Here is a 24,343-nt window from a genome sequence, read left to right as displayed (position 1 = left end):
CAGGCACCCCCCCCAATGTCTTAATTTTACTTATGTTTAGATTTTAATGCACTCAGAAAAAAAGGTAAAAATAGTTTTAAAAAATAATAAAAGACAGTCCAAAGTATCAGTTAATATTTATTATTCATTATGAGCCATGCACCATTCTAAATATGTCATTTTATCTGTACAATCATTAGTATGGTGCCAATTTTACAGAGGAAAAAAAATATTAAGCACAGAGAGGTTATGTAACTTACTCAGCATCACACAGCTAGTAAATCTGGTCTCTTAACCACTAGACTCTGGGGCCTTTTATCCAACTGCTATAATTATCTGTCATTTCTCTGAGTTACAATGGATTATACTATACTAATGTAAGATTTAATAGAGGCAGAGATGGGAGGAAAAAGAGACCACGTTATGGAGCCAAGAAAGCCTTTATTGGGATCTGCAATTCCCGGGCTAGGTCCCATGGCCCAGGGAGTGGGGAGTCAGGGAGGTCGCGCCTGATAGGCGATGGGGGGGGTTATTTGGAATTTTATTTGTCTCATAATAAGTTTCTCCTTGTTCTTCTATGAGAAGAGTCTCAAAGTCAATACTTAGTTTTAGGGGACCTTTTCATCCGAACCTTTTGGATGGAGACCTTTTCTTGGTTAGGACTGGCACAGAGCTCCATTTTTGGTCATCAGCTGCTAACCGAGCCTCCGATGCTCCATGGTGCCCATCAGTCAGTGATGGCGTCTGTACCAGGGCAGCCTTTACCCGCTTGCCATGCGCCCCGCCCCAGAGGGGCTGAGAGCAGTAATGTGCTGCCATATTGCTCCCATATCAAGTGATCCCGTGGGAACAGTGTGGCGAGGCCTTCCAGGGTCAGACCATTTCGGGAGTCCCTTTTAGATATGAAGACGTTGAAAGGTGGGATTGAGGCTTGTGATGATACGTAATTACAAATGTCTGTATTTAATCTTTCTATTTAAGGGAAATAACATTGTTCACTTCACTGAAAGGAACCTTACCACTCTGTCCTTTAAAGCTAGAGCCTAATGAAAACACCGTCATTTTCTTGCTTTTAAATATTGGAGCAGTGGTAGGTGAGGGAACCCTGAACTTTGTCTTCTGTGACTTCCTTCTTGAGTAAATCAATTTAATTCCTTAGGGGATGCAGGTGGATGACAGGGAGGATTTAGTGTTCTGTGGGTGTTGGCTAGCGATGGCCCTGGGGGGTAATGTGGGTTGGTTTTTTTTTTTTTTTCATTATAAACCGTCTGGCTCAAAGTGTTCACTTCTAGATGTTGAGATAAGCTTTCATTATTAGTGTGTACAGATGACCTCATAGAAAGTTTGCATTTAAATCAACTCTTAAATTATTTACAAGAGCTGACAGTTGGAAAACCTACCCTCTCCTATCATCCCCTGTCTTAGACACTAAAGGTCCCTGTGGGTTGTCTGGGTGATTCATGCGGTAATCTGATCGGGTGCGCACTTCAGTGGTTCTGGCCTGTCCGGATCCTTCAGAACAGGACGCAGTTTACTGCTCTCACTGTCGCCCATGCTTTCCCTCACCTCTGTGTGCACCACCTGCCTTTGCCCCTCCCCCCCACCCCGAACCTCACCGGCGTCTTCAGGGCAGCTCTGTTCGTTCTCCACACGTTTCTGACGTTGGGGTTCTGCCTCTTCCAGTCTTTTCTCTGGGTTCCAAGGGCCGGGTCAGGGCAGGTAAAGGGATACCTGGACAGTCAGAAGTCACGTTGCTCCTTTGTGGCCTCTGAGGCCAAAAAACTGATGGCACTTGAAATTAGTTCCTACTCTTGGCTGGCATTTTACACAGATGGCAGAGGAGGCAATTACATGCCTGAGCGGGCTGAGGGGTTCGTCTAATCCTGTGTCTTGTCATGTTTAACAATTTTTAACTAAATCAAAGACTTCTATTCAAGCTGAGCTTTTTAAGGATGTCAGTATATATTGTAACATGAAACATTGTGTCTCCTAGCAAGGACTTTCCAAACGTATTCAATCGATCCAGGTGACTCCTGGTAGAAGCATAAATAAATCTTTCCAAATCAATAGATATTTTGTATAGGAATCCCCAAAGAAGGGGATCCCAGAGCTTCCCTTAATATATGCTGGTGCCTCCAAGTTTTTATAGGTAACTTTTTTTTGGTAATGTATGACTTAAATCATTCCAGAAATCATATAATTTCTTGTCCCTTTGTCATTAGAGATGAGTAAATTTCTCTCTGCCGTCAAGTGTTAAGAATGTCATAGAAAAGAGGCCCTGAATCAGAAACCTGTATTGGACACGCCTGGGGCCTGTTATCCAGAGGCTGCCCCCCCCCCCCCCACTGCATTTCAACTCTGGGACCTCCACCTGCCCAGTAAAAGGGCAAGGGTGCCGGCCAGGAGGCTGCGGGGACAAAGCCCTTGTACAAAAGCCAAGCACTTCATTCCTTGGGTGCTTATCAACTCCCACTAATAACGTAACTTAAACAAGATTCTCTATCTGATTCCTCAATAATTCCTGGAGCCCAGCAGTGGCAAAGCGGTAGGAAGGGAGCAGTTGTTGGCACATTTGATGACAGCAGAAGTTTTGGTTTGACAGCCTGACAGGAGAGGGGAGATGGAAAAACGCGGCACAGTGAGGGATGCAGACAAAATCTGTGCAGCAGGTCTGTTTCAAAGGTCTGAGAAGAGTGTATTCTACTGTCGATTTTCATGGGGGAAATGTTACATTAAGATGTTTTATTGCCCTGAAGATTATATTTGAAGCAATTTGAAGAAATGGTTTGGAAGGGATTTTCCACTGCAGGGTCATTGTGAAGATCAGCAGTAATATACATGAAGTACGCATTACAAAGCAGCCATGACCCTGCTGAGCAGCTGGGAGCAGTAGATTTGTATGGCTCTGGGGTCCAGATAATTAAAATGTGCAGTTCATTGTAGTTACTAAATAAATACAGTTTGATTGAAGGAAAAAGCTTTGCAAGCAGCCCACTTAGCGATTTCCTAAGCTAATGGGAGTACCTATCTAACACGGATAGTGAAAATCTAAAGATTTCCTCTAAAGCTAATTTGAACTATTATGTTCTATCTTGGCCATGGAGGAACACGGTCTGATCTAGTTGTAAAAGTAATTAAATTATTTGACCTATTTTTACATAAGTGAAGATATTAATAGTCAAGGGCCAATATAACAGAAACAGAATAGCCAGTCAATGGAGAATTTGTTATTGTGCAGACGTATCCACAGGTCTTGTGAATAATGAAAAATATATTAAGCGGGAAATCCAGCATAAGTGTGTACTTACTCTGAGGGAGACTCATGCGTCTAATCCCTGAATACACCAGTTATCCTTCTTGGCTACTTGGCAGTGAACAGTCCTCCAGCCCCTCCCACGAGCTCGCTCTCAGATGTGTGTAAGGACCAGAGGGACTGGAGGAAAACCCAGCAGTTACTAATGACACCAGTTCATCTCTGCTCTCCTGTGTGTATGTGTGCAAACTCCAAGGCGGTGGGTTGGAAAAGCATTCAACAGCGCTTCATGAATGGAAAGAACAGCACAAGGTTTATTTCAGAGGTCTCTGAATTAAAAATACACCTGTGTGGCTCAGTCGGTTAAGCATCCAACTGGATTTCCACTTGGGTCATAATCTTGAGGTTTGTGATTTTGAGCCCTGAGTGGGGCTTATGCCGGCAGGTGGAGTCTGCTTGGGATTTTCTCTCTGTTCTCTCTGTCCCTCCCTCACGTGCACGTGCGCGCGCTCTCTCTCCCCCCTCCCTATACATATATATACTATGTATATACAGAGAGAGAGACATTAGGGAGGGAACAATGTATTCTTTTTTAGGGATCCCTAAGGATCCATAGGTCCTTAGAGACTGCATCCTTGGATGTCAGGGATTCCTATGAATCTCTGGAATGGAAGGCGGCATTCAGGATGTTTCTATACTTTCCCGAACAATGGTCTTTTTGACTCTGAAAGGGGATTTGATGTTTGAACTTGTATAGGCACTGACTAGTGCTATGCGTAATTATTATCATTTTTACCCTTATGAAGGTGATCAAAGTAGAGGTATCATTCCAGTTTAATAGCTCAGAGTGCTTGGTGATGTAGCCAGCGCTTCCAGTAAGGATCCAGTGGTATCTGACATGACCCGGTCTCATCCCTGTGTGATATCCTCCGTGTGACACTGTGTATGTGTGTGCCTGAATTTCTCCATCTGGGGATTGAGGGATTTAAACTACATGAACTCTTGGGGCACCTGGGTGCCTCAGTCGGTTAAGCAACTGCTTCTTGGTTTCTGCTCGAGTCATGATCTTACAGGTTCGTGAGTTCGAGCCCTGCATCGGGCTCACGCTGACAGTGCAGAGCCTCCATGGGATTCTCTATCTCTGTCCCTGTCTCTGTCTCTGTCTCTCTCCCCCTCCCTCGCTCTGACCCTCCCATGCTCTCTCTTTCTCTCAAAATAAACAAACTTAAAAACAAAACAAAAAACTACATGAGCTCTTGAGGATGCTTTTAGCTTTTAAACTGGTTCCACGGAGTGACTGGGTGGCTCAGTCAGTTAAGCATCTGACTTCAGCTCAGGTCATGACCTCATGGTCTGTGGGTTCGAGCCCCGTGTCAGGCTCTGTACTGAGCACTCAGAGCCTGGAGCCTGTCTAGGATTCTGTGTCTCCCTCTCTCTCTGCCCTGCCCCTGCTCACATTCTGTCCCTCTCTCAAAAATAAACACTAAAAAAAAATTAAGCTGATTCCATATCTGTTAATTATTTGGACTATTTTAGCATTGCCCTTCAGTCCCCAGTGGCTGTTCAGTCTTGTGCTTTTCCTGGTAGTGTCACTGCCCACCTGAGGCACGCTTTGCAGCAGCTCTTTGCTTTTCTTCGACAAATGTCTCAGTCTTTGCAAACATGTAGAGCTTGTAAACGTGCAGAGCGTTTTTCTTAAAATCTCAGTGGATCGCAGGAGACATGTGGTGTGAAATCCACTTTTATAATTTTTTAATCAAAGTTTATTTTCTGTTGCAAGCTATTAGTTTTAATATGTTTGCTCAGTACAGAGTAAAGGAAAGTGAGATGGACCTACCTACTTGTTGCTTATTAGCCTTCCACAGAGTAACCCTTGGAGGAGGGGGTGCCTGACCCAAGTCTCTGTGATGGAAAGTTATAGGGACTTTTCGTGCCCCTAGGACCCTGGAATTATGCTGGCCTTGGGTGAAATGCTGCACCCAGTGCATTCCAACACAGCGTTTCTAGATGTTTTGCTTGTCATAATGAATGGTTGTATGCATCTCCAGGCTAGAGCCTGCAGCCAAATGCTGTTGACATAGTTCTCAGATGATGGTTCTCCATGATAGGATGATCTTCCCTAGCTAGGGAGGAATGACCCCAAGGGGCTGCCAGTGGGGAGGCAGGAGAGGGTTCTTGGTCTCACCTGGCGCTCTGGCTGCCGGTGGAAGACAGGGAGGAGCAGCAACAACAGTGCGAGAAGGGCTGCATTTCCCCTTTGTGGGAGCTGGGAGCGAACGGACAGCAGAGTCCGTTTCATTCTCTTTGGAAATACATTTTCTTAGATGATCACATCCCTAAAGCAATCAGGGCATGCTGAATGTTTATATAAAATTATACATTCTTCTAAACCTCCTTCTCACAACCCTACCTTCCTAATTGTGGTTTGATGATTAATAACCGAGTTCTTCTTTAAATTTCCTGGAGTCTGTCTTCTGCACAGACTTGTATTTTCCGCAGCTTTGCCGGAGTTCAGAAGTTTGAGCTGCCACCGAAGTCCTGACTGTGGGGAGGAGGCGGGGTTTTCTGTCTCCAATGAGGAGCCGGCGGCGACCGGGAAGCCTAGGGCCCGTCCCAGGAGCGCTTGCTCTGTAATCCAAGCCACAGCCACGCAGCCTGGTGTATTGTTTGCGGAGCCCTGTGGGTGCTGAGCGGTTCACAGCCCGGGAAAGAGGGCAGGTGGGCGCCGCGGGATTCGGTGCTGTGCTGCGGCAAGGGAGCAGAACTCTTGGATTTCTCCTGAGGCACCTGTGTGGGTCAAGTTTAACATGGGCGCCTGGTCTGATGCCCGAACCTCTTCCTCCAGCCCGAGGAGTTCCTTGCGGTCGCTGTCTGCCCGTGCGGGGGAAGGATGCCCGGGAAAGCAGCAGGATCACAGTATGGGATGCTAGGTGTCCACCGAAGAATCGGAGTGCCTTGGTTCTGTTCGTCTCCAAGTCCTGACAAGTGTTCCTGAAATGAACACCTGCTTCATTTTTAAAATTATATGTCAAGCCAAGTGCTGCCATGTGGCTAGGATAAAATAAATTTTTGTTGTTGTTGTTTTGTTTCTTAAGCCCTCATTTTCCTTTTTTTTTTTTTTTTGTAACTGGGGGACACAGAAGCAGTCTTGCTGCATAATGCCGTGCGGGTCTCTCGACGCTGAATAAGTGGGAAGGAGCAGGTTCGTTCCAAGGACATGGAACAGTTGTAACACCAAGCGTCTTGTTGGCGGGGCTGTCCTTTGTCTGTAGTCGATTTTGGTGTGAAAGAAGATGAAAAAAGAAGGCTCTTCGGGTTCGTTCAGACTCAAGTCAAATGCAGGGTCTCTCTCACGTGCTGTGAGCTGGATAAATTTCTCCTCCTTGTCCAGGCAGACAAAGAGGCTTTTTCGCAGTGATGGGGAGCTCTCAGTCTGTGGGCAGCAGGTGGAAGCAGATGATGAGACCTGGAAGTACAGAACCCAGCCCAGAAAAGGTGACTCGATGTTTTGTCTGTTTGTTTTTATGTCAACATTCTTAGAAGTTTGCGATGTAGAATTCTTTTTTCTGTCGCTGATTTTCCTTCCTGATTTTTGGCCTTATTAGCAGTTTTTTGGTTTTGTTTCAGAATTCAGTATCAGTCATTGATGGCTTCCGAGTCTAAAATAAAAACGCCTTTCCAGCTAGATGCAGCTTGAGATTATGTCCCCCTGAGCAGGGTTAAATAGCTGTTTGTCTTCAGCACCCTTGATCTGCACACTCAGGGGACTTATGAAAAGTTCAATGGTAAACCACCCTTATGGGAGGAGGCTTCTGCCCTTAACGACCTGATGTTAGGACACGGAGCTCTGTTCTGAAAGACTACACTGAAATAACTTTGAGAATCATGGATAGTCTTCTTGCATTTTCCTTTAAGAAGATTGATGAAGTGCACTGGACACTTGAAACAAACAGGTGTTAGAGTGACATCAAGGAAAAGGAACACATGAAGGGCTTGCCCTTGATATTGTGGCCAAAAGGAGTTTTTGGACTTCTTTCAAGTTCCTTTTCAGACCAATGTTGGTCTCTGTTCTGAGGTTTTAGCATGGTTTGCCTTCCTCAAGGTGAAGAAAAATATCAGACGTGGTGGGAGAGAGGGAACTATTTCAGTATTTCTTAACACACCGCTGTTTTATGTTTAGAGTTTGAGTTCTTCCTCTTAGAATGTTTACAGTATAGACTTGGACTGCTAAGCTCTGAAATGGTTTCCCCATTCAGTGCTGTGGCGGAGCCCGGTCGGGGGCGCTATTTAAGTATCACAAAGGAGCCGGGTCCAGACATTCCGAGTGATTGTGTTTTCCCTGTTTATCACATTCTTCCCGTGCCAAAAGCAACCTCGCTAGAATCTTTCAGCGACCTGTTCTTTTGCTTCTTTTAGGAAACAAAACTGCTGAAACCCGAGAGAATAAACACAGTTAAGTATGTGCTGATGGGCACAGCAGCAATATTCCACGACCCGGGATTTAACGCAGCTCTTCCTCCTGTATAATGTGTGTTAAGCCATTTGTTCTTCTCTATTAAACTGTGGCACAGGAGGGACTAGTTAATGCTCTTAGAAGATGTCAGTTGTTTATTATGGCAAGAAGGGGGTCAACAGTGGTCCATCGATACCGAGCTTAACTAGGCAGGTTTTTAGGTCAGACGGGGCATAACTGCCATGCGGAGAAAAGGCATTGGGCTTTCTGGATGCAGTTGTGTGGCTTCGTAAGTCCACAAACTTTACTCTTCTAAATCAGGAACACGCTGTGGTTGTGGTAAGTGGGTGGATTGTAATGCTTGAAGCAAAAATGTTCGAAGGGTGGATACTGTAGTGCTGTGGTGGTCAGAGGGTGTAGTTTTGATTCCCGTGGCCTTTGCTAAAAGGTTGTTCTTTTATGACTTGTTTGTTTTAAATCTGTCACTGTCACGTTTCTGCTAAAGACTGTACACACGTGAGCGCGTGGCTCCAGGACCTCTCCCAGAGATGCTCCATCTAGATTCGCACTCAAGGGAAGGCGACTGCGAATTTGCATGTGTTTGTTTTAGCTGGGAAGTGAAGCCAATACTGTCCACGTGACTTGTGAAAAATGATGATCTTGCAGAGAACTGGGGTGACTCGTAAAGGGAGGGGTCTTGTTCCTGCAGCAATACAAAAGACTGTGCCCTTTATCCCTTACTGTTAATAGGGAGACAGTAGCCCCATAAGGAGCAGTGGAAGCATCATACAGCGTATAGATTTATACGCTCCTTGGAAATAATTGTCCATGGGTAATATTACCATTTGTGACATAGGGAGTGAGGGGGAAATCCTTAAAAAGCTGCCTGTAGATCAAAATGTGTACGAATCTATTCTGTTTTTGACTGACATTGGACTTACAGAAGAGACTTGTCTCCCAACTTGGACATGCTGTCCCGGGAGCCCGTTCTAACTGCTGACCTTCTTTCACAAAGCCCTTCCTTTGAAGAAATACAGAAGTGACATTTATTTACACTTCGAGATCAAAAGAAGATAAATGTTTCAGAAAAATTATGCAGAATTAGAGGGTTTGTTTTTTTCCCTTAGTATCAAATACCGCTAAAAAAAAAAACTCTAGCAAGGATTCTTAGTTAGTGCTAAGAATGCCCAAAGGCCGTATTAGGATTTGGTTGCAAATAAACGTGCAGTGAAGACCTACTGGTCCGATGGGAGTTGCATAGCAGCTTTCTTATACTTCATATCTGTGTGTGCAGACCACATGCTTTCCTTTCAGCCTGCTCCCCAACTTTCTTTAATCTACACAGGTTTCTAAAAACCTGCTTTCCCTCCGCCCCTCCCCCACAGACAGACACCACCAGCAGGCTGTGGCAGCTAGGGGTAGGGCTGGGTAGCTTGCCACATTAACCTGGCATTTTAGGGTTGCGTCCTGTGTTTCCCCTGCCAGCCTCCCATGGGACCCCTGGCTGCCGAGGTGTCCAGTTGTGCAGCCTTAGGGCTTTCTCCCTTCCATCCAGCAGCTGCCACAAGGCCGGAGTGCTGGCCTGGCCCCGTCTCTAGGTCACACTGCTTTGCTCAACTGAATCCTTCCTGTCAGTGTGGTCAGTATGCTGTATGCATACTCATTTTCTAGAACAGTCCTTTCACACTTCATTTCAGAAGTTCTTCTTACAGTGAATGTCCATGCTGGATTGCTTACTAGTAACATCAAAATCAAGTTTTCAGGTAGTTACCGTTAGGGATGTCTATTCATCCCCAAGGCTATACATCTGCAGTTTAATGTTGTCACACATACTCAAGAAACTTAGTATAAAACTACAGTGCTTGAAAACTTTTTGGACAATGTTTTTATGAGATTTGATGCTATTAATAGGCTACTTTTCCCGAGTCAAAAAGTAACAAGAGGGTACATAATGAATATGTCCAAAGCAATCACAACTGAGCACCTGCATGTTTTCTTTTACTCCAGCCCATGGCAAGTTTCAAAATTCAAAACTTTTTACTCAGGAAGGTAAAAGTGAATTAAGTAACAGCAGTGATCAGTTCTTATATTCTTAGTGGGATATGACCCATTGTAATAGCAGATGATGTTTTGACTTAATTAGCTATTAAAATCAAGGGTGTGAATCACTATCCTCGTGGGTATAAATTTAGTGAATCATGAGCTGTTTTATTAGATGCCTATGTAGTAAAAAAGTGGAAGTCAGTTGTAGGTGAGGCAGTAGGTAGCTTTTCACATGGAGCTGTAAGAGCGTTTATTGAAGGAGTTTTTAGTATTACGCGCGGGATACAGAGAAATAGAGCACCCAGGCTGTGAAGCCATGGAGTTCATTCTTACATGGAGAAGCAGATAAGACATCTAAGGGGGAATTAAAGAGAAAATGCAGAATAATTGTGAAAACTGTAAAATGAATGGCTTCGATGAGAAGGTCCAGATAAACATACTTTATCTTGAGCATTTTCGTGTTTTGCATGGTCTTCTGGCTGTTCGCATTGATTCACACAACATTTAATGAGCTCCTGCTTTGTTTCCAGCACTGTGGAAGGTTCTCAAGGGAAACTAATGACTGGTATTTATTCTGTGCTCCCCCATCTTGCACACTTACCCTTCTCTTGTCAAATAAAACCAAAAGAGGTGGAATAATAATGGGATAGCCTCTCACTGAGCAAAGCATGTTTTGTTGTGTCCCCTGCTCTGTTCAGCTGGGCAGAGGCGTGATTGATGATCCTGGTATTGGCAGGTCGGCCCAGAGAGAGGGTAATTGACATGCAAAGCCTCGATTTAAACAATAGTTTCATTCTCCTCCTCAGGACTTTTATCATATGTGCTAGTAGCATTACCAAATTTGAATCATTTGAATTTCCATTTATTTCCATCCCAGGAACTACAAAAAAGAGCCAGAGAACGGCCTCACTAGGTATCAGGGGTAATGAATAATCCATACACAAGATAATCAATTGTTGAGTGTGGGAGTTGGCTGTGTTTAAAGTAATTTCATCCCAGTGTCCTCCCTAGTAAAACAGTTGGCAGAAAACAGGATCCTGCTTCGTAATTAGGTTAGCAATGATTTCAGATAGCACAACGAAAAAAAAAAATGACACGGAAGACCGAAAGCAGCAAGGTCAAGATCCTGTTTCTATGTAAATAGCTGTGATTTCTTTTTGATCATAAAATCTTTTAAATTATGGGATTTAAGGACATTTTCTTCACGGCATTAAAGAAACCTAAAAGTGTTGGCAAATATTACTAAAGTAGTCCCCTGCAGTAACATTCATTCTGAGGGTCACTAGGTACATTGGAAGAATAGCTAAATGGAGTTCATTTCGGTGTCCTAATAAAAGAGATGAGAAGAATATTCTCAGTGCAGTGACTGTAATGTTTTCCTTCTTTCTACCGAAGCTGACATTCTGTGAAAGAGACAATAGTGAATGCCACTTAATATTTTATCTGGTTCATTGAGGCTGCCCTTCATTGACCTTTCATTATTTTTTCTTTCGAAGTTGGGAATCTCTGATGTCTTGCTGCCTTGTTGGATCGCAAAAATGATCTTATTTGTTATTAAGTTGGAAATTGTGTTGAAATGACGTTTTATCTAATACCCTCTATTGTCTTAAAAATTTGTGGATTTATTTTGAGAATTAGACACTTGCTTAGATGGTTAGAAATTGAGTATTAAAAGCAGTAACTTATTGTCAGAGCATTCATTTAGAAGTTTGTAATCTGTGTTCTTCTAAACAGAAATGCCTTTACTCACTTTTGAAAACTTTTTTTTGAAATGGTTCTTTTCGAACAGTTGTTTTTAAAATAACTTCAGAACATCCTACACATTAAGTTGGGTTAATTTTTATAAGTCTCTTACAATTACTGTAGAATGTGTTACATTGCTATGTAATTTCAGAGGTTTTTGGTTTAACTATATTTTTATAATTTTTTTAAATGTTTATTCTTGAGAGAGAGAGAGAGAGAGAGAAAGAGAGACTGAGAGTGAGCAGGGGAGGGGCTGAGAGAGGAGGAGACACAGAATCTGAAGCAGGCTCCAGGCTCTGAGCTGTCAGCACAGAGCCGAATGTGGGGCTTGAACCCACAAGCTGTGAGATTATGACCTGAGCTGAAGCCGGCCACTTAACCCCCTGAGCCACCCAGGTGTCCCGACCATAATATTTTCTATCAAAGTTTTAAATGAACTGTTTTTTTAATGGCACTATTTCCTATGAGATACTTCTGTTAACTCCAGTCTGACCAGTTTTAAACTCCTCAAGATCTGTCGTGTCCATCCAAACTGTTCAGGCCCTGCTCTGCTCTCATCTTGCCTTCTCAGTGGTCTTCTCCTCTTTCTTGTTATCTTCACTCTTGTCTCCCTTGGCACCACCTTTAAGTCTTGAGTCTACACTGTAATCAGAGTGATCTTCCCCAAATGTGAACATAATTGGATCACTCTTCTGTTGCTCCCTGTCGCCTACAAAATAAAGCCCATCTCAGAGGGCGTGTGGCTGCTGCACCCTCTGACCCCCAGCTCCCCGCTGTCCCCTGCCCATTTTTAACCCCTCTAGTAGCAAAGGGATGCATTGCTCCTGCACAGCCCCACTGTGAGTCTCCTGTTCCCTGGGCCACTATGCTCCAGTCCCCGCCTCTGCCTGCTGGCGTCCTGCTGGACCTTCTCTGCTTTCTTTAGAACTCTGTGAAGCCTCCCCTCGTTCCCAGAGGGCAGAACTGATTAGTCCCCTCTCCGTGTGATTTCTCCACCTTCTACATACCTCAGTAACTAGGCTTATTATCTACTGGATTGTACTTTTATTTTATGTGTCTGTGTCTGTAGCTAGACTGAACTCTTTCAGGACAGAGACCAAGTCTTATTTATCTGTTTTATCCCCAAGGCTAGGTGCTCATAGATGGTTGCTGACTGGGTGAACATAACTCATCTGGGACCCTGTTAGTAGTGCTGTTTGTAGGGGCCACCGTGCCACACAGGGCGAGTGAGTTATAAGTAGCACTGTGTGCTTACTTTGTCCAGTATACTGACAAATGTGACCTTACAAGTGCTCCCGACTCTGAAGTCTCTTGAGTGTCGCAAGAGGGACGGTTCACTTTGTGGGAGCAGGATTTTGGTGGCAGTGTTTCATTTCCTATTGTTCCCTCAGACCATGTGTGTATCAAATCCTTTGTAGAAACGTTTGGTCATGAGTGTTTGGACCACTAGGGAAGCTGGCTTAGCACAGAGATGAGGCAGGAGATGGGCTGCTGCGTGTCTGATACGGCGAGGCAGCAGTGTGGTTTGGCAGTCCTTTCTTTTAAAAAAAAAATTTTTTTTTTACCATTTTTTATTTATTTTTTAAGAGACAGACAGAGCATGAATGGGAGAGGGGCAGAGAGAGAGAGGGAGACACAGCATCCGAAGCAGGCTCCAGGCTCTGAGCTGTCAGCCCAGAGCCTGACGTGGGGCTCGAACTCACAAACCGTGAGATCATGACCTGAGCAGAAGTCAGAGGCTTAACTGACAGCCACTCAGGCGCCCCTTGCAGTCCTTTCTTGACCGGTTCCTCAGCTTCCACTCTTGTTCTCTCCGTCCCCGCCTCCCCGACCCCAAGGCAGGCTAATCTTAGCGAGCATCCTCAGGGATCTTGTGAAACAACCCTTCCGGGGTTTTCCTTCTCAGGGAGTTTGATAACCGGTCTCCACAGTGTGCTGGAAGGCCCACCCTGGTCCACCTCCCTCACACCATGGCTTCCCCGGTGGCAGCTCTGAGTCACACCAGGACCCTTGCTGTTTAGAACTCGCCATGAGGTTTGCCTTCCCTTCACCCAGCTACGCACACGGACCCTTCCCTCTCCCTTTTCAGATATTTGGCCCAAAGTCATCTCCATGACCCTGTTTAAAGCTGTCACGTCTTACCCTCCTCTTAGCCTTTCTAGCCCCACCTCTAGTTTTCTCCGGAGCATTTACCACCGTCTCACATACTATATACTTTATGTACAGCTGACCCTTGAACAAGACAAGGGTGATGGGCACTGACCCCTATGCCCTATATAATCAAACTCCCTATATAACTTTTGACTTGCCAAGAACTTAACTACTAATAGGCCTGCTATTGACCGGAAATCTTCCTGAAAACCTAAACCGTTAACTAACATATTTTGTATATCCTATGTATTATATGCTATATTCTTACCTAAGATAGAGAAAAGAAAATGCTAAGAAAATTATAAGGGAGAGAAAATGCATTTCTAGTACTGTGCTCTATGTATTGGAAAAAATTCACGTATGAACGGGCCTACATGGTTCAAATCTTGTTGTTCAAGGGTCAGCTGTATCTATTTTCGGTACTGTCTGTCTCCTAAAGCTAGAATTTAACCTCTAAGACAGGAGAGTTTTTTCATATGCTCTGGTAAGCAGTATGTCCACAGGCCAGGCACATTGTAGGTATTCAGTAAATTTTAGTGGAAAGAGGATGGTGCATAAAGCACTAGGTCAGGAAATCTATAGATGGTTCTGGTTCTGTCACTTGCTTGTAATGTGACCTGGAACAAGTCACATCATCTGTTTATACTCTAGTTTTCTCTTCTGTAAAATGGGATAATAACCTAGTCATGTGGGTAGTAGTGAGCTAGCTCTCAGCACAGACGCGGGGCTCAAGCACACAAACCGTGGGGTCATGACCTGAGCCTAAGCTGGGTACTTAACCGACTGAGCCACCCAGGTACCCTGAAACAAGTGTTTTTAAATGGAGTTTTCTAAAAAGTTTATTTATTTATCTTTGAAGGCAGGGGTGGTGGGGTAGAGAGAGAAGGAAGTGAATCTGCCATTGTGGAGCCCAGAATGGGGCTCGAACTCACGAACCATGAGATCATGACCTAACCGGAAGCTGGATGCTTAACCGACTGAGCCACCTAGGCGCCCCTAGAAATAAGTGCTATTAGAGTACTTATATAACCCAGACAGCACAACCAGAAGCTGTCTTCTCCTTTACATAATCCTTGAGTTTTTATGTTAAATCCTGAAATGGTTAAAATACTCAGTTGAACGTCATGCCTAGACCCGTCCAGCTGTCCATAAGTATTAACAGTAGCTAACATTTAGTGAGGGCTTGCCATGACTAGACACTACTGATAACACATTACATGGGAAAACTCATTTAATAAATATTGTCTGGATACTGTAAGTATTCAGTAAAAATAGTAGTTTGATAGGCAAGGAAGGGTCATTAGGGAGAACTGACAACTGGGCAGAGAAACAGATGTGGTGAGACAGGGAACCAGGTGTAATTCTTCAGAAAGATGATGTTGAAAGCACTTAGGGTATCTTGAGGTCTTAGACCCAGTATCTTCTGGTTCAAAGCTACAGGCTCTGCTTTGAGACTCTTTGGGCATGTGCTTCATACCTTACCTGAATTTGAAGCTCTTTGAAGTCTATTCTCTGTCTTATCCAGTGTCTCGCACTTTGCAAGAGTAGGTATTTGTTGTGTGAACACACAGTTAAGGCAGTGTTCAGGGGAAACTCCTTGGTTATGGCACACAGAATGGATTGGAACGGTGTAGAGCCCGAGAAGTGACAAAGTGCTGGTTGAAGCAATTACATAGACACATGAGTTATGGATAGTTATGGAACTACAGATTTTCAAGTGAGACTTCCGTTATTATGGGAAGTCCCAAGATTTAATACTTACTTGCTGTGTCGCATGGCATCTGTGGTTTTTGTAGGTCGGGTTATATGTATTCCAGCTTTACAGAATGTGGATCGTCTTCACATTATATTTCTAGTCTTCCTAATTAAAGATTTTTATTCATGGTGACCACTCTCTTAATAAAAGTGATTGGAAAACTTACATATAATCAGCATACATACTCTTCATATACAGAGCCATGCGTGTGTGAGGCTAAGCAGCTGGAAGCTAGTTGCAGCAATGCCTCTAGGGTCTGCCCCTCTTCAGCTCTAGTAAACCCTTCTTTTCAGTACCACCGAATTTGGCATCCCAGATTGTTCTCTGTCATTTATGGCTGAGATTCAGTGAGGTACTAGTCAGCAGAGACATTACACCAACAATTATTTATTTAGTTCTTGCTAGAACCCATCACCATGCTGGATGCACAGTATTTTGGCTACGTAAGTATGTATGATAAATGTGGGCGCCTGTCTATCAGGTATCTGAGACAGTCTCCCTTGAGAGATTTGTTAGCTGAAGTTCCTGGCTAGTGCCCCCCACCCCTGCCCCGGGCCAGTACTACCCTTTGCTAGACTCATTCCCACCATCTAGGCTTGTCTTATGGATTCTTGTGTTTTGAGAGCTCCGATTGCCCGGTAGACTTGATAGAGAGCAACATCTTGTCAGAGCCACACAGAAGAGCGAGCCTCTCTCAGATTCCAGGGCAAAATGGCTTGAATTGTGAATAACCTGGAATGACCTGCACACAGGGCCTTCTCTAGAGCAGGCACTCATTAAGTGCCATATTCATGCCCTACTACTTTTGAAAAGGAGTATGTTGGGGGCAGTAACGAGTGAAAGATAATGGAAGAAGGTGGCATAGACTGGTGGAGGGAAGAAGATGGGATATGTAATAAGACACGAAGAGCTAATGAGTCTCCTTACTTCTCCCTGTCGCCTTCCCCATAGTAACAGCTTTCTGATCCCATCTTCTGAATCAGTAAACTAATGGTAGTCTTCCGGGACCCGGTCAAGTTCTTGAATGTGCTGTTTGCACAACTAATTGTACAGTTGTAGTATTTTGAGATTATTTTCAAGATATAGCTTAATTAAGTTTCTATATGTGATCGAAAAGGTGCAGAACAAGGATAAAGGCTAATGTATTCACTGGTTAAAATAATTTTAGTGGCAATGTAAATTATCTTATTTGTGTTCAATATATGTTTATCCTTCTCTAAGAAAAGCTCATTTGTAAGTAAGAGCCACCAGCAGTTGAGATTTCCATAAGCCGTATCACTTGATTTTTGTCTTTTCAGTAAACTTTAAAAGAGAGAGGAAGAATAAATATATTTTATTGTTGGTACAGTTCCCTTGCCCCTATTCCCGAAGGTTCTCTTTTACTTTGTAACTGGAAACGCCTCAGCTAAAGTAGAAACTGGGTGTTAGGTGTTTCTGGATTACATTTTGAGATAAACCAGAATTCCTACCCGAACACAGGTGTGTACTGCTTCAGTCTTGCTTGATTGGGGATTCTTTTACAAAGCACACAAAAGACAATTTGTGAATTTACCTTGGTGGGTGGTTATGGCTGGTGTTGGCTTGATTGCTGTGGTCATCTTGACCGGTAGTTATTTATTTACATAATTTTTTTCACCAACAGAAAGTACATAGAGAGCTTTGGCTTCCTGGAAAAGGAACTTTGATTTTTTCGCTTAAAGTAATTTTATTGCAGAGTTCATTAATAGGCTCTATTCCTGCTAGAAAAGTATCTTTTAACCATTTTTCTTTTTAGCTAGCTGTCCTATTCTTGGTCCTTAAGTAGGAATGCCTGAACTTTGCTCTGTCTCAAGGATCCCACCTCTGTTTGATGTTGTAAGCAATTTTTGAGACCCCTGATTGCATCTGGGGCATTCTCAAGTGCTGCCGATGTTTCCGGAATCTGGCAATGCTGGGCTTTTTCTTCACCAACATTCCTTCAGATCATCAGACCTTGGTTACATCCCACACACTGGGGTATGTGTTAGTTTATCCACTTGACCTGAGTGCTTAAGTTACTGCAGCCACAGAAAGGTTACACAGCTGGTTTTAGAAATCTTGAAGGTTGTACGTCAACCCCAACTGATAAAGGTCAGAACAAAAACCAAGTTAGTAAAATGTCCTCTAATTTCTGAGTAAGTTGAGCCAGGTTACTCTTTAACAAATGCTTGTTTGGAGTGGAATAAAGAATCTTCTACAGTAGAACTCTAGTATGAATGTCTTGAGTTTTTCAGTGCCAGAAAAGTTTAATTATAGTTGACTTTAATTTTTTTGTTTTAATTTTTTAATGCTTTATTTTTTTAATTTATTTTTTGAGAAAGAGAGAGAGAGAGAGAGAGCGCGAGTGAGCATGAGTGGGGGAGGGGCAGAGAGGGAGACAGACTCTGAAGCAGGCTCCAGTCTCTGAGTTGTCAGGACAGAGCCCAATGCAGGACTTGAACTCACAAATGGCGAGTGAGATCATGACCTGAATCGAAGTCAGATGCTTAACTGACTGAGCCACCCAGGCGCCCCTATAATTGATTTTTTAAGTCAGTGACTGTCAAAAGTTTTGCCTGTGTCCAGGGTAACAAGTACACTTTGGATTGGTTTATAGTTTATACATTGTGCATACATTTGACCCTTCAATGACATGGGTTTGAATTGCATGGACCCACTTATATATGGATTTTTCCCCGATAGTAACAGTACATACTGTAAATGTATTTTCTCTTTCTTATACTTTTCTTAATATTATTTTCTTTTCTCTAGCTTACTATGATATAGCAATATAGCAGATTGGGGTGCCTGGGTGACTCAGTAGATTGGGCATCTGGCTTTGGCTCAGGTTATGATCTCATGGTTCACGGGGTCAAGTCCTACTTGGGCTCTGTGCTGACAGCTCAGAGCCTGGAGCCTGTTTCGAGGATTCTGTATCTCCCTTTCTATCTGCTCCTCCTCTGCTCACACTCTGTCTGTCTGTCTCTCAAAAATAGATAAAACATTTAAAACATTTTTTAAATAAGAATATAGCATATAATATGAAGTATGGAAAAATTGACTTTATGTTACTTGTAAAGATTCCATTCAATAGTAGGCTATTTAGTAGTTAAGTTATTGAGGAATTCAAATGTTACACACACATTTTCAACTGTGCAGGGTTGGAATGAGGGGAGGAGTTGGTGCGCCTAACTTCCATGCTATTCAAGGGTCAACTGAACACACACACACACACACACACACACACACACAATGAAGCAATAGTTTTGCAAAGCTACTTCATTGTCACATGGCTCCATGCAACAATTTTCTCTTTTGTTTTATTCTATTTTTGTAATGTTTATTTATTTTTGGGAGAGAGAGAGATTGAGCGCTCAAGGGAGACACAGAATCCGAAGCAGGCTCCATACTCTGAGATATGAGCACGGAGCCTGATGTGAGGTTTGAACCTGTGAACAACGAGATTATGACCTGAGCCGAAGTCAGAAGCTTAACCAACTGAGCCACTCAGGCATGCCTTTATTCTATTTTTTAAAGTTTATTTATTTATTTTGAGAAAGAGAGTATGCTCATGTGTGCAAGAGGGGGGTGGGGGCACAGAGAGAGAGAGAGAATCCTAATAGTGCAGAGCCTGACTTGGGGCTCAACTCCATAAACCACGAGATCATGACCTGAGCCGAAATCAAGAGTTGGACACTTAACTGACTGAGCCACCCAGGCGCCCCTTTTTGTGTTTTGTTAGGCAGAAAATGTCAGTCCTGACCTACTGAAGTGATGCAGTGACTTCCTTAATCCATCATAGCCTTCAGTCGGTAAAAAGCTGCTTTCAGTAGACTTCACTTCTTGGGTAGGTTCTTAATATTCTTGTGTACCAGGTCAGTCCTTCCAGTGTTTAGGAGTGACAAGCTAGGATGGAGTTTCTGTAAATAACCCATCACTGTATCAGTGTTGGAGAAAGGTCTCACACCTCTGAAGTGTCTTGGGATGCAATGTAGGTTTGTGGTATGTCTCAGAAATCATCTGCTCTGAGGACTGACTTATGACCATGAGCCTATAAGCATTCACCATGGTAAGTTCTCTTGTAGGTTGACCTCTGAGCCCCTTGACCAAGACTGGGTCAGTGAATAAGGGGAAACGCTTAAAAATTAGGTGGGACTGAGTGATCTCCAATGTAAACCTTGTTGCCTGATGGAGCACAGTGTCCCAGGGCTTGTGCTCAGCAGATTATGTGCACCTGCTGACTGACCCACGGGAAAGCTTATGAATAGCAATGTCTGAAGAATTTCTGCCTTGTTCTGGGGATTTCTCTGTCATTATGCTTACTGGCCTACTGTCTGTCCCCTTAGAGGAAAATTGGTTGAGAAATTGCATCCGTTTAACTTTACTTTCAAATTGTTGGACTCAAGCCTCTATGTGTGAGACATCTGATGTGTAATTGTAGGGAAAGCTCAATTCCTTTGAAATATAAGGTTATTGTAAAAAAACAACTGGTAATTGGTTAGAGATGCTTTTCTAATATGGACTACATGTTAACTTATATAAAATGTTAGAGGAATATGCCTTTTATTTGTGTTTTCATATAACAGAAGCTTGCCTCATTCATCTTTCAGAATCTTACTTTTTAATTTTATAAATGTTTACTTATTTTGAGAGAGAGAGAGAGAGAGAGAGATAATGAATGAGTGAGTGGTGGAGGGGCAGCACGAGAGGGAGAGAGAGAATGCGAAGCAGGCTCCATGCTGACAGCACAGAGCCCAGTGCGGGGCTCAGTCTCACAAACTGTGAGATCATGACCTCAGCCGAAATCAAGAGTCGGATGCTCAACCGACTGAGCCACCCACGTGCCCCTCATCTTTCAGAATTAAGAATATTATCTTATGAACATTGTTCTAACGTATACTCTGCAGATAGAGTCTGTTCACAGGTTATGGATTACACAGTATTCAGACATGTATGGTCCCATTCCATTGTTATAACGGTCCTGTGAGATGGACAGACAGGTGGCATTATCCCCTTTGGTGGCAAGAAAGCCGTCCCTAAAAGGTAAAGTGACTTACCTGAAGCCATATAGATAGGATAGTAATGGTATAGACTGGGCTTGAGTCCACTTCTTGTGACTTAGTCACACTTTCCATGACCCCTTGCAATATCTCGGCTCAATCCTCAGAGCACAATTGAACTTGCTTCGATGCTTCGGTGTCACTGTGAATAGTCCCTGAACAGGTTAAGAGCCTGGTGTCACCCTGGTGGCTGCTGAGATGTCTAAGAGCTTTGCTCTGGCACCGAGAGGGTCTCCACTGCCTGCTGCCTGTGCCACTTAGGCCGTGAGGCTGTCAGCTCTCTTCCCCCGTGTTGTCATGCCTGCCTCTTGTCCTCAGCACTCTCTGACTTGGCATTTCTAACTTGTTAACTGTGTGGAGTGTCGGGGCAATCCAATTTATTGCAATAGTGTTGGTCCAAATATTACAATAAGATCCTGAGCTGTAATCTTGTGAGTGACGCTCTCTGTCAGAGACCATTTTGGCTTCTGACTTCTTGGCCATATTTTGAGTGGTTGAGTTTGTCAGAAAAGTGATCTCTTGGTCAGTAGGATGTGACTGTGATAGGTAAATGTGTTTTTTCCATGTTTATCTTCCGTTGGCTTTTCTTCTTCGTACAGTTGAATAAAGCACAAGTTTGCATTAATGTTATCAAGTTGTGACTTTGTTTGGCCATCCCTGTACTTTTTGCAAACGTTAGGTTTTGAGCACTTCTATAAAATCACTGATTTTTCAGGGAGGATCAGGGCACTGTTTTACTTAATAAACAAGGGTAGTTTTGGCGCTTTTAAGCTTTGGTTTCAACGTTAACCACTTTCTCTAATGTGTTATGTTCCCCTCTCCCTCCCCTCTCTGCGTTCCAACTGATATTCAAACACCAAATATATGGTTGAAGTTGCCTCCCCATATCTTCAATTCCATATCCTCTTATCACCTGCTTCAAAAAATAAAAAAAGATAGTGAAGATGAGACCATATTTCTATGACTGAAACCAGTTCTCCACTGAGTATTTTTAGTTAAACACTTTAAATGACATTTGACCCTCATTAACACAAATGGGAATTTATATAAAATATGACTGAAAAAACTGATTTGACTCTGTCTTCTCTGTGAATTCTTTTTTTACATTTTCAAAAAAAATGTTTATTTTTGAGAGAAGGTGTGCATGCACAAGCAGGGGAGGGGCAGAGAGACAGAAAGAAAGAGAGAAACAGAGAGGGAGAGAGAGAGGGGATCCTAAGCAGGCTCTATACTGTCAGCACAGTGTCCGATATGGGGCTCGAACTCACGAACCATGAGATCATGGCCTGCGCCAAAGTCAGATGCCCAAGCAACTAAACTGGCCAGGGGCCCTCTGAATTTCTTAATAAACCGTAATATTCCAGTACTCAGAATTAACATGATCTTTGAATAGTCTGTTGAAATGTTGCAACCCCCATTTTGCATCCTAGGCCCACAGTAGTAGCTCATTGAATATACAGGAGAGTTCCAAAAATGTTAGGATTCAATTTGAATAAGGAAAGTAGAGTTTAAACAAAAAGCTTTTGTAAACGAGACTCAGAGAAAAGTAACAATTTCAAGAAGCACTGTTATCCTTTCTCTCATTCTCCAAACATTAGAGAATTAATAAAAGATGCTCACTCCTGATACCAAAAGGTTTTGATACCCAAGATAGTTACTCTGTGTTTGGGTTATAAAGTCTCAGAGATAATAATTATAAAGATGTTTTTCTTTTCAGATAAAGTGAAATTTCAAGTTAAGTCTGACTCTTTCCTGTATACCTAATTGGAAAAGCCAACTTGAGCAGTTACTTAGAGGCAGTGACCACAGAGTTTCCTCTCTCGGTGTCATTTAAGAGCATTTTAGTAAATATTTGTAGATAGCCTCTGAATTGGAGCTCTGAAGGGATCCGGGTAGAGTTAGCAGCACAAAACAAGACTGAGCTGTTAGGGGCGGGTGGAACCTCGGAGAGGACCCGCACTGCTCCCCGTGGTGGACCGATGGGAAGGGAAGCTCCAAGTAGCTTGCCTGCCACCTTCCATGCCACACTGGCCCAGTGAGGCTGCGCCCTCCCCTCCCCGTCTCCCCTCCCCTTCTCCCCTGTCCAGTGGTTTTCAGGTTGTGCTCCTCTCATTCTTTAGTTTTGACATTCCTGACCCCGCTGGGAAGGTCAAGCCGCAGATTCCTTTGCTGACCTTGTAGAGCAGTTTGGGAAGCTTTTCATTCACTGCCTATCACACAGAACATTTTCTTAAATAGATGTGCAGAAAACAAGCATCTTCCTAATGATGGAAAAGGCTGAAGAAGGGCAACATCAACCCTGAAAACAGGCTCTCTGGTGTCACTTTTATTCTACTCATAAAAGTAAAATTCATTCAGCTTTCTAAGAAGGGAAAAAAACAAACCAAACTCAACCCCCCCCTCCAAAAAAAACTCCAACAAGAAAAAAATAAATAAATAAAACAGAAAACTCCAAGAGCCCTGGGCTGTCGCCTTTCTTTTGCATGAACGAAGTCCTCAGAGAAAGACAATAAGCACATTTGCCTCAAAATAAGTGCTTTTTCAAACTTTAAATGTTATATTCTACTTTTGACATACAATTTTTTTCCTCTTGAGGGGCTGTGTATTTACTATCATTAATAGCTGAATTTGCAGAGATGCGTTCGATAAAATAGAACACGGGGTAAATGCCAGTCATTACTATCAACAGAATTGTAGGTGACTTTTGTTAGGGCTTTACTGATGTCAAGCAAAGAAGGGAGGATGGGAGGCAGGGAGGGAATGAAGGCGGAAGGCGGAAAAGAGGAAGAGGTAAAACAAAAATATAAAAAGGAAAAGGCTTAGATCTATTTAGCATGATCAAAGAGGAGGATCAGAAAAGAGCTGTTTGTGTGGTTTGCTCTGTTCTCTGTGGATCTTGTAACTCTGTGATTATCATGCACTGTGGCCAGACGCCACCCTGAAATTGGTCTGCCAATTTGAAGAATCATTTTCTTGCTTATTTTTAAACTCCTCTAAGGACAGGGAAAAAAGACTTGAAGGAGCCTAAATAGTGTGGTTTCCTCAAACCATTATTGTTGTAAATCCTATGAGTCCTGAAATAACTGGCTATTCCTGAAGTTTCAAACTGCCTGACCGCTCGGAAGACTTGGCGGTTGAAAGGGAAGTGATTAGCCCCTTCCTTTAAGCCTTGGCACCGAGGTTTAAGTGGGTCAAAAGTTGGAGAACGTGATTTCAGAAATAAACCACCTTTTTATGGAAATCTTCTAGTTCATTACGGAAGTTTGAGTTTTTCAAATACATAGTGGGCTTTCAAATAAAGTGTTTTAAATTTATAAGTCTTAAGTAAACTTAAATACTAGAGTAAGTATTTCATAATCTGTGCGGAAATTAGCAGGAGCGTAGACATTTTAACTTGGCACATCTTCCTTTGTAGTTTATATCTGTTTACTTGATGATTAAAGGTAATAACAGTCAGTTACTCTCTCTGGTTATGGGCTTATGTTTTAGTAACAAAAAAATTGTGGCAGAACTCGTGTTCCTCTTGGTTGGCTGGTACACGATGTTGAGTAATTCTGATTTGTATACTGACTTCTCTTTAGGTTGATTTAGGAGGGTAATTTCGTGGGTGGAGTATTACACCTGTTTCTGTGGCTGAAGGTTGGTGATTGTTTTAACTTCCTCAGATTACTCAGATGCTTGAGGGGAAGGGATACAACTGACCTCTCTATTTTAGTTTTTTTTTAAAGAAGGGTTTTCATTGATATGTGTATTTTGGGAGTCACACATTGATGAAATATGCGGTATGAAAGGATATGAAGTCATTTTTACATGTTTTAAACTTAGACTCTTCAAAATGTGGACATATTAGGCATATTGACAATGGCAAAGCTTTACAAAAACGAATTTTAGACTCTAGGGGTTTAATT

The 24,343-nt window shown here is 43.0% G+C and overlaps 1 protein-coding gene across 2 annotated transcripts in view; it reads left to right on the top strand.

Moving 5' to 3' along the window:
• NHSL1 (NHS like 1) overlaps positions 1 to 24,343 on the top strand; it is a 181,308-nt gene that overhangs the window by 34,757 nt on the left and 122,208 nt on the right. Inside the window, exon 1 of one of the 2 annotated variants that reach the window (XM_029943835.1) lies at positions 6,480 to 6,727. The exons of the other annotated variant lie outside the window; for it this stretch is intronic. Within the exon in view, the coding sequence (XP_029799695.1) occupies positions 6,526 to 6,727 (202 nt within the window). The 5' untranslated portion in view covers positions 6,480 to 6,525. Of the gene's footprint in view, positions 1 to 6,479; positions 6,728 to 24,343 lie in introns of those variants that run through there. 2 annotated transcript variants of the gene reach the window in all.

Source organism: Suricata suricatta, chromosome 7 (genome assembly GCF_006229205.1).
Source record: "Suricata suricatta isolate VVHF042 chromosome 7, meerkat_22Aug2017_6uvM2_HiC, whole genome shotgun sequence".
In the NCBI taxonomy this organism is placed as follows: domain Eukaryota; kingdom Metazoa; phylum Chordata; class Mammalia; order Carnivora; family Herpestidae; genus Suricata; species Suricata suricatta.
The sequence above is the reverse complement of the archived record's forward strand: the minus strand, read 5'-3'. Positions and strand labels throughout refer to the sequence as shown.